Consider the following 9733-nt stretch of genomic DNA (forward strand, 5'->3'; position numbering starts at 1 on the left):
ATATAAACTAAGTATGATTTTTATAAAATAAACCTCAAATTTAGTACAATTTAAATATTCACAGTAAAGCTATGCAGCTTTTATTTGATATCTTCTTTCAAAACCATTGAAATTGAAAACATTTTTAAGAGAAGCCCTTAGTCTATTATTCCACTAAATTTGCAGTTGTCGTTTTATCTGTATGAAAAGTTTGTGAAGAATATAGAATAGTTTTCCCTAGCATGGTTCCAGAACGTAGTATGGAAACTTATGGACAATATCATAATATCCCTTACATTATTTTAAAATAATTTCATAGAACTCCTCGGTTGTTCAAAATTTAGTGAAATTTTACTTGAAAGTTAATGATTTCAGTGTGTTGTTCAAAAGTATATAAATATGAGTATGAGAAAACCTGAAAATCAGAAGATATGCAGTAGATATAAACTGTTAGTTATAATTTGATGTCATGATCAAAATTTCAACTAAATTAATTTTTATAAATTAATTTATCATGCGTCATTTTCTATTAAAATGAATAGAGAGGGTTCTTTTAATTCATTCGGACTGAAAATATATCTACACCACTTTTTTTAACGTTTACATTTTGACTTTTTGAGATGTGCTCGGCAATCTTAAATTTGCAATAGGTACACGCGCACATTTGAACGCTACTTCGCACGCACACAAACGCCGATGGATAAAACAACCATTGAACACTTTTTTCCTAACAGTTTCAAAGACTGCACACTTTGAATGTACGAGAATATGCCATTTTAAGGGCGTGTAAGAATCTTACAAAAAAACGTGATTTTTTATAACATTTTATTTTATTTGATTTATATTTTTTATTTTATGAAAATTCATTAAATTCAATTGTGTTAAAACATGTGTTGTTTTTTGCCCGAAACCTGTCGTCGTTGTGTCGTCCAAATTATTTGTTTGGTTGCATCACTGGGTTCATCTGTGCATCTTTGTGTTGTCTGCGGTTTTTTGTATTCTGTATTTAATTATCTTGTTGCAACTATCTCGTCGTTTTCAGCCCACTGGGTTTTCCTGTGTTGTAATTCCTTCAACGGAATTTTTTTTTATGTCGTCTAGGCATATAATATTTGACATCAGTTGATACTGACTTGTTCTCCGTGTGTTTATGTATTCACATTTGGTGTCAATTCTTAACGCTTTTCTATGAGAACCAGTATAAGCCAGCAACTGCGTATGTTTATGAAATTATTCAAATTCAGCTCTTCCCCTTTGCAAGATTCAATCAAAGAACCTATTGCCTAATGTCGTCTCTACATTTATCTGTGCGTGTGTCTTAGATGAACTTTTCCTGAATCATCTGTCGTACGTTATATCACTCAATAAACGCTGGAGCACGTTCCAAAATGTGTGTATGAATTTACATACTTCGCATAATTGATTCAAATGCTTCGTTGTATGGTACAGTACAGAACAAAGTGAAGATAACTGGGGTTCGCTATATGGGGGATGTACTTACGTCTGCGTCACGTAACTTGTCTGAAATTTGTCAGCTTTCATCAGTAATGCCAGAAAACAGCCAAGGCCTACGGCAAGAAGCCATCCCAACATTAACCGAAGGTGACTTTGGGAAACCGTTGAAAACTAAGGACAAGATTTGTGGATCGGGCTCGGAGAAGTGCACGCTTGATGTTCAGTCCAGTATGTCACCACTATGAGGAGGCAGAGGGATTGTAGTGGTTTTTAAATAGATTCCGACGTCCATCCCATTGTTAAACTGCTTAAAAAAAACTAGCTGGTCGCATGACGCGCGCAGAACATCATCCCCTTGTAGTACGGCAACTGGAAATGCTTCGATGTATAGCGGGTGGTGGGCACTCGGGAGTTAACATGATATAAAGTCGGGAAGCACGGGAAAAACGACGCGGGTGAAGAAACTATACCCGCAACAATACACAAGCATTAATGACGTCGTCACTAGTCTGTGGTTATTGCTCCCGGCTCTTCGCTGGCCTCTGCACATCCGTCTAGCGCGCGGAAGACCACTATCGACGGCCCTGGTGCCCAGCCCATCTAAATCACGCGCGGGAAAGCTGGAGCTGTCCGCAATAATGACCCCAGTGGTAGCCCACCTGCCCAGCCCTACTCCGTCGAGCGAGGGAGAGGTGGTGCTGGCCGCAATGCTGTCCACAGAGATGCCCAGTCTGCCCAGCCCCACTCCGTCGAGCGAGGGAGAGCAGGTGCTGGCCTCAATGCTGGCCACAGAGATGCCCAGTCTGCCCAGCCCCACTCCGTCGAGCGAGGGAGAGCAGGTGCTGGGCTCAATGCTGGCCACAGAGATGCCCAGTCTGCCCAGCCCCACTCCGTCGAGCGAGGGAAATCAGGTGCTGGCCTCAATGCTGGCCACAGAGATGCCCAGTCTGCCCAGCCCCACTCCGTCGAGCGAGGGAGATCAGGTGCTGGCCTCAATGCTGGCCACAGAGATGCCCAGTCTGCCCAGTCCCACTCCGTCGAGCGAGGGAGAGCAGGTGCTGGCCTCAATGCTGGCCACAGAGATGCCCAGTCTGCCCAGCCCCACTCCGTCGAGCGAGGGAAATCAGGTGCTGGCCTCAATGCTGGCCACAGAGATGCCCAGTCTGCCCAGCCCCACTCCGTCGAGCGAGGGAGAGCAGGTGCTGGGCTCAATGCTGGCCACAGAGATGCCCAGTCTGCCCAGCCCCACTCCGTCGAGCGAGGGAGAGCAGGTGCTGGGCTCAATGCTGGCCACAGAGATGCCCAGTCTGCCCAGCCCCACTCCGTCGAGCGAGGGAGAGCAGGTGCTGGCCTCAATGCTGGCCACAGAGATGCCCAGTCTGCCCAGCCCCACTCCGTCGAGCGAGGGAGAGCAGGTGCTGGGCTCAATGCTGGCCACAGAGATGCCCAGTCTGCCCAGCCCCACTCCGTCGAGCGAGGGAGAGCAGGTGCTGGCATCAATGCTGGCCACAGAGATGCCCAGTCTGCCCAGCCCCACTCCGTCGAGCGAGGGAGAGCAGGTGCTGGGCTCAATGCTGGCCACAGAGATGCCCAGTCTGCCCAGCCCCACTCCGTCGAGCGAGGGAGAGCAGGTGCTGGGCTCAATGCTGGCCACAGAGATGCCCAGTCTGCCCAGCCCCACTCCGTCGAGCGAGGGAGAGCAGGTGCTGGCCTCAATGCTGGCCACAGAGATGCCCAGTCTGCCCAGTCCCACTCCGTCGAGCGAGGGAGAGCAGGTGCTGACCTCAATGCTGGCCACAGAGATGCCCAGTCTGCCCAGCCCCACTCCGTCGAGCGAGGGAAATCAGGTGCTGGCCTCAATGCTGGCCACAGAGATGCCCAGTCTGCCCAGCCCCACTCCGTCGAGCGAGGGAGAGCAGGTGCTGACCGCAATGCTGGCCACAGAGATGCCCAGTCTGCCCAGCCCCACTCCGTCGAGCGAGGGAGATCAGGTGCTGGCCTCAATGCTGGCCACAGAGATGCCCAGTCTGCCCAGCCCCACTCCGTCGAGCGAGGGAGATCAGGTGCTGGCCTCAATGCTGGCCACAGAGATGCCCAGTCTGCCCAGCCCCACTCCGTCGAGCGAGGGAGAGCAGGTGCTGACCGCAATGCTGGCCACAGAGATGCCCAGTCTGCCCAGCCCCACTCCGTCGAGCGAGGGAGATCAGGTGCTGGCCTCAATGCTGGCCACAGAGATGCCCAGTCTGCCCAGCCCCACTCCGTCGAGCGAGGGAAATCAGGTGCTGGCCTCAATGCTGGCCACAGAGATGCCCAGTCTGCCCAGCCCCAATCCGTCGAGCGAAGGAGAGCAGGTGCTGACCGCAATGCTGGCCACAGAGATGCCCAGTCTGCCCAGCCCCACTCCGTCGAGCGAGGGAGATCAGGTGCTGGCCTCAATGCTGGCCACAGAGATGCCCAGTCTGCCCAGCCCCACTCCGTCGAGCGAGGGAGATCAGGTGCTGGCCTCAATGCTGGCCACAGAGATGCCCAGTCTGCCCAGCCCCACTCCGTCGAGCGAGGGAGAGCAGGTGCTGACCTCAATGCTGGCCACAGAGATGCCCAGTCTGCCCAGCCCCACTCCGTCGAGCGAGGGAGAGCAGGTGCTGACCGCAATGCTGGCCACAGAGATGCCCAGTCTGCCCAGCCCTACTCCGTCGAGCGAGGGAGAGCAGGTGCTGGCCTCAATGCTGGCCACAGAGATGCCCAGTCTGCCCAGCCCCACTCCGTCGAGCGAGGGAGAGCAGGTGCTGACCGCAATGCTGGCCACAGAGATGCCCAGTCTGCCCAGCCCCACTCCGTCGAGCGAGGGAGAGGTGGTGCTGGCCGCAATGCTGTCCACAGAGATGCCCAGTCTGCCCAGCCCCACTCCGTCGAGCGAGGGAAAGCAGGTGCTGGCCTCAATGCTGGCCACAGAGATGCCCAGTCTGCCCAGCCCCACTCCGTCGAGCGAGGGAGAGCAGGTGCTGACCTCAATGCTGGCCACAGAGATGCCCAGTCTGCCCAGCCCCACTCCGTCGAGCGAGGGAGATCAGGTGCTGGCCTCAATGCTGGCCACAGAGATGCCCAGTCTGCCCAGCCCCACTCCGTCGAGCGAGGGAGAGCAGGTGCTGGCCTCAATGCTGTCCACAGAGATGCCCAGTCTGCCCAGCCCCACTCCGTCGAGCGAGGGAGAGCAGGTGCTGACCTCAATGCTGGCCACAGAGATGCCCAGTCTGCCCAGCCCCACTCCGTCGAGCGAGGGAGAGCAGGTGCTGACCTCAATGCTGGCCACAGAGATGCCCAGTCTGCCCAGCCCCACTCCGTCGAGCGAGGGAGAGCAGGTGCTGGCCTCAATGCTGTCCACAGAGATGCCCAGTCTGCCCAGCCCCACTCCGTCGAGCGAGGGAGAGCAGGTGCTGACCTCAATGCTGGCCACAGAGATGCCCAGTCTGCCCAGCCCCACTCCGTCGAGCGAGGGAAATCAGGTGCTGGCCTCAATGCTGGCCACAGAGATGCCCAGTCTGCCCAGCCCCACTCCGTCGAGCGAGGGAGAGCAGGTGCTGACCGCAATGCTGGCCACAGAGATGCCCAGTCTGCCCAGCCCCACTCCGTCGAGCGAGGGAGAGGTGGTGCTGGCCGCAATGCTGTCCACAGAGATGCCCAGTCTGCCCAGCCCCACTCCGTCGAGCGAGGGAGAGCAGGTGCTGACCGCAATGCTGGCCACAGAGATGCCCAGTCTGCCCAGCCCCACTCCGTCGAGCGAGGGAAATCAGGTGCTGGCCTCAATGCTGGCCACAGAGATGCCCAGTCTGCCCAGCCCCACTCCGTCGAGCGAGGGAGATCAGGTGCTGGCCTCAATGCTGGCCACAGAGATGCCCAGTCTGCCCAGCCCCACTCCGTCGAGCGAGGGAGAGCAGGTGCTGGGCTCAATGCTGGCCACAGAGATGCCCAGTCTGCCCAGCCCCACTCCGTCGAGCGAGGGAGAGCAGGTGCTGGCCTCAATGCTGGCCACAGAGATGCCCAGTCTGCCCAGTCCCACTCCGTCGAGCGAGGGAGAGCAGGTGCTGACCTCAATGCTGGCCACAGAGATGCCCAGTCTGCCCAGCCCCACTCCGTCGAGCGAGGGAAATCAGGTGCTGGCCTCAATGCTGGCCACAGAGATGCCCAGTCTGCCCAGCCCCACTCCGTCGAGCGAGGGAGAGCAGGTGCTGACCGCAATGCTGGCCACAGAGATGCCCAGTCTGCCCAGCCCCACTCCGTCGAGCGAGGGAGATCAGGTGCTGGCCTCAATGCTGGCCACAGAGATGCCCAGTCTGCCCAGCCCCACTCCGTCGAGCGAGGGAGATCAGGTGCTGGCCTCAATGCTGGCCACAGAGATGCCCAGTCTGCCCAGCCCCACTCCGTCGAGCGAGGGAGAGCAGGTGCTGACCGCAATGCTGGCCACAGAGATGCCCAGTCTGCCCAGCCCCACTCCGTCGAGCGAGGGAGATCAGGTGCTGGCCTCAATGCTGGCCACAGAGATGCCCAGTCTGCCCAGCCCCACTCCGTCGAGCGAGGGAAATCAGGTGCTGGCCTCAATGCTGGCCACAGAGATGCCCAGTCTGCCCAGCCCCAATCCGTCGAGCGAGGGAGAGCAGGTGCTGACCGCAATGCTGGCCACAGAGATGCCCAGTCTGCCCAGCCCCACTCCGTCGAGCGAGGGAGAGCAGGTGCTGGCCTCAATGCTGGCCACAGAGATGCCCAGTCTGCCCAGTCCCACTCCGTCGAGCGAGGGAGAGCAGGTGCTGACCTCAATGCTGGCCACAGAGATGCCCAGTCTGCCAAGCCCCACTCCGTCGAGCGAGGGAAATCAGGTGCTGGCCTCAATGCTGGCCACAGAGATGCCCAGTCTGCCCAGCCCCACTCCGTCGAGCGAGGGAAATCAGGTGCTGGCCTCAATGCTGGCCACAGAGCTGCCCAGTCTGCCCAGCCCCACTCCGTCGAGCGAGGGAGAGCAGGTGCTGGCCTCAATGCTGGCCACAGAGATGCCCAGTCTGCCCAGCCCCACTCCGTCGAGCGAGGGAGAGCAGGTGCTGGCCTCAATGCTGGCCACAGAGCTGCCCAGTCTGCCCAGCCCCACTCCGTCGAGCGAGGGAGAGCAGGTGCTGGCCTCAATGCTGGCCACAGAGATGCCCAGTCTGCCCAGTCCCACTCCGTCGAGCGAGGGAGAGCAGGTGCTGACCTCAATGCTGGCCACAGAGATGCCCAGTCTGCCCAGCCCCACTCCGTCGAGCGAGGGAGATCAGGTGCTGGCCTCAATGCTGGCCCTAGTGCTGCCCCGCCTTCCCAAGCACACCCGGAGCTACCCATGGGTCGAGGGGACCCGTCCAATTCTAAGTCCTTCACCCTTTTTCTTTTAAGTGGCGAATGGTTTTACGAAATCTCTCAGTATAAACAACGCCCAGCACAAAAACACTGATGCCAAAATAAATAATCTTTCAAAATAACTAAAATTCCGCACACTGAACAGCTACCTCCCTGCGCAAATAATTAAACTTCAAAACCAGCAAACTGAATTATCTTAACACGCAAAATTGTAATCATCCAAATCATTTACACTCCCGATCAACACCCAGTAAATTCAAATAACGTTCGCCTGCCACCTTTCGCTCTTTCAAAATTAGGCTCGGGCCACGGACGAGGCTTCTGAGATGAAGTTAAACATGCTACGCTGCAGCCCTACTTTACTTTATCATAAAACCATCCAAACCTTGACTGGTGGTTAGGGGCGTGGTACTCCTGGCGGTGACACACTTAGGCTCCTCATAGTGAAACTGGTTAAGAGATAAGGTCGTGCTGGGTAAACTTAAATGATAAGGCTTAAATAAATGTTGTCTGCATAGAGGTGGAGCTAGTGTACCTCGCTCTATTTTTTCTATGTACAGATATGGGATAACTTGTACAAGTGGATCGTATATACAGTTGCTTAGAATAATATATCTCACTTCAGGCATTAGGGCCTATTTAAGGGTAAGAAAAGAATTGTAAAATATTTGTAGGTTTGTTCTCATGTTGTATTTTTTTTTTATTTAATCACATTCGTGAAGATGTCCAGTCCGACAAACAAGTTATTTAATTAACCATTTATTATAATATGTTTAAGAATTAAAATGGACGTTTACCTTTTAGTAGAGATTCGGTTAAAAACAATTAGTAATCTCGAATTAAGAAATTGCTAGCCAGCTTTCATTTATTATTTAAAAAATCAAATACAATGGAAACAAACTAATTTTAATTAAAGCCCAGGAGCTTATTTTAGTCAATAACTTAAAAATTATTTTTGATACAAGTAATTATTGTAGGTAAAACCAGGTCGTCATAGTTCAATGGAAGATCTTGACTTTTCTTATTAATGTAGTTTCAAGTATGTTCAGAAACTGCGAATGTGTTTTACATAGTTGTACGGACTACTATATCTTAAATTTCGGTGTGACTTAGCTGCTACTTGCTAGTTGATTGTTGGTATCAGCCACTGACGTCATTCATCAGTGGGACCTAGGAAATTGGTGAAGTGATTACAAGCCATCGGGCGAAGTGAATGGGACTGGAGACAGAAGTTTAATTTTGGTCCAGGAACCAGAACCCACTACACAAAGAGACAAGAAAGCGCGGAGATAAAAACGGAGAAAGGGAGAAACAGGGTAGAACAATTGCCTCGTTAAATGCAGAAAATTAATAAGGGAGTACAGCTGTATATCACTTACCGCAGTGGTGGGTAGAGAAGGAAAATCGGCGCATCTTGCTGAAAATGGAGAACAACACCGTACAAAACAATATAATAAAACACTAGTTCAATACATGAAGCTCAGAAGTAGAAAATAAAAGAAAAAGAAAAAAAAATAATGGCGAACGAAATCCCTTCTGTCGGAACTAAATCTTTCAAACAAAAGTCTTGAAGCACTTGAGGGCTAAAGAAAACAGCTAGCCTGGAGCCTTGGTAGCGACATGTCCACTCGCACCTCAAGAACTGCCCATGAGTGGACGGTGACTTCCTAACATGAATCACCTTCACAAGAGAACCAGGTGGCGGTGGGTGTGGAGGGAGGACCCGCCATGCCGGCCAGGAGTTGGTGCTCCATGCGAGAAGTCTTGGAACTAAAGTCCCTAAGTATTAGATACTAGGCCGCTGGACATTGGGCGGGCGACTGTAATTCCGACTCGCCCACTAGATGTCCGTCAGAGGCAGCGCGACGAGCGTGGGCAGGAATTTTGGACATCTCCAAAAAGGAAAGATGCTGGCGACAACATGGCGGATGGCTCTACGGCCCGGGGGAGGAGGAAAGTAAAACATTCAGCACAGCACTGGTTCCGAGAACAATATGATGTGGGGAGGGGTGGGAGAGCTGGTGCTACGCTACGCCGGCTGCGTTCAGGCACGGCAGGCGCATTCAAACACTACGCCGGAGTCTTAGCAGGTGTGCCTAATCATACCAGAGGAAGGCACGGTGGTGTGACTGAAAGCGGGGTTCCTGCAGGTGTCACCTAATGCTGTGCATGAGGTCAGGCGGAAAAAAAATATTACCTGCTGCTAAACCAGCACGTGTCAGTGTAGCGTGACCGGCCGCTCAGTGCTGAAGCACCAGTCGGGTACTACAAACTCGGTAAAGTTTTAATTTGGGAGGGCCTCCAAAGAAACTATAGAAAAAACTTCAATCTGAGCCACTTAACTCTCGTCAAACTCTTGAATAAATTAAAAGGGTAAAACTGTGCCGAGAAGTTACTGATTTGCGGCACATACTCCCCCGGTGAAATGTGGAGCATAGGGTCAAGTCAAGAGAAAAATATGTTTGAAAGAAATGAAAATGTTAAAATTGAAAAATATAGAAACTATATTATTAGAACAATCCATATTGCTAAGGAGGAAATAAAGAAAGTTGATCTCAGCTGATGAACATGGTGCAGATTCGCCAAAATGAGCATGATGAGGAAAAGCCGAAAACTACTGAGGAAGAAATGGAACTGTGCCTTTGATATCTCAGTGAAAAATGGGGTATGCAAAGGACTCGCTTTGCCTTGTTGCTGACTGGACGTGCCTGGTTAAACTATTGTCATGTATAACTGCCCTGAAAACTAATACAATGGACTTGCTTTGTTTTCTGAGAAGGCTGTAGAAATTGAGAAACACTAGCAATTTGTTTGTGTTTTGTGCTGTGAAACTTACATATAAAATTTATTCGTAATTTTGCTGTGGTTTATTTTTTGAACCTGTGCCTTTTTAGTATTTTTTTTATTAAATTACTGT

General features: G+C 52.0%; 1 protein-coding gene across 1 annotated transcript; it reads left to right on the top strand.

Moving 5' to 3' along the window:
• The first annotated feature begins 2072 nt into the window (after positions 1–2072).
• Positions 2073–8977, top strand: LOC134528961 (uncharacterized). Its single transcript, XM_063362628.1, has 9 exons — positions 2073–2201; positions 2265–2633; positions 3201–4001; positions 4209–4361; positions 4425–4649; positions 4785–5369; positions 5505–6157; positions 6259–6449; positions 8967–8977. The coding sequence occupies exons 1-9, from the start codon at positions 2073–2075 to the stop codon at positions 8975–8977; spliced, it is 3117 nt and encodes a 1038-aa protein (XP_063218698.1).
• The last annotated feature ends 756 nt before the right edge of the window (positions 8978–9733 follow it).

The sequence above is a fragment of the Bacillus rossius genome, chromosome 2, assembly GCF_032445375.1.
Source record: "Bacillus rossius redtenbacheri isolate Brsri chromosome 2, Brsri_v3, whole genome shotgun sequence".
Lineage (NCBI taxonomy): Eukaryota > Metazoa > Arthropoda > Insecta > Phasmatodea > Bacillidae > Bacillus > Bacillus rossius.

Coding starts and splice junctions, on each gene's coding strand:
- LOC134528961 (XM_063362628.1), top strand. CDS start 2,073: ATGACCCCAGTGGTAGCCCACCTGCCCAGCCCTACTCCGTCGAGCGAG. Junction 4,002..4,208: donor CGTCGAGCGAGGGAGAGCAG/GTGCTGACCTCA, acceptor CCGTCGAGCGAG/GGAGAGCAGGTGCTGACCGC. Junction 4,650..4,784: donor CGTCGAGCGAGGGAGAGCAG/GTGCTGACCTCA, acceptor CCGTCGAGCGAG/GGAGAGCAGGTGCTGGCCTC.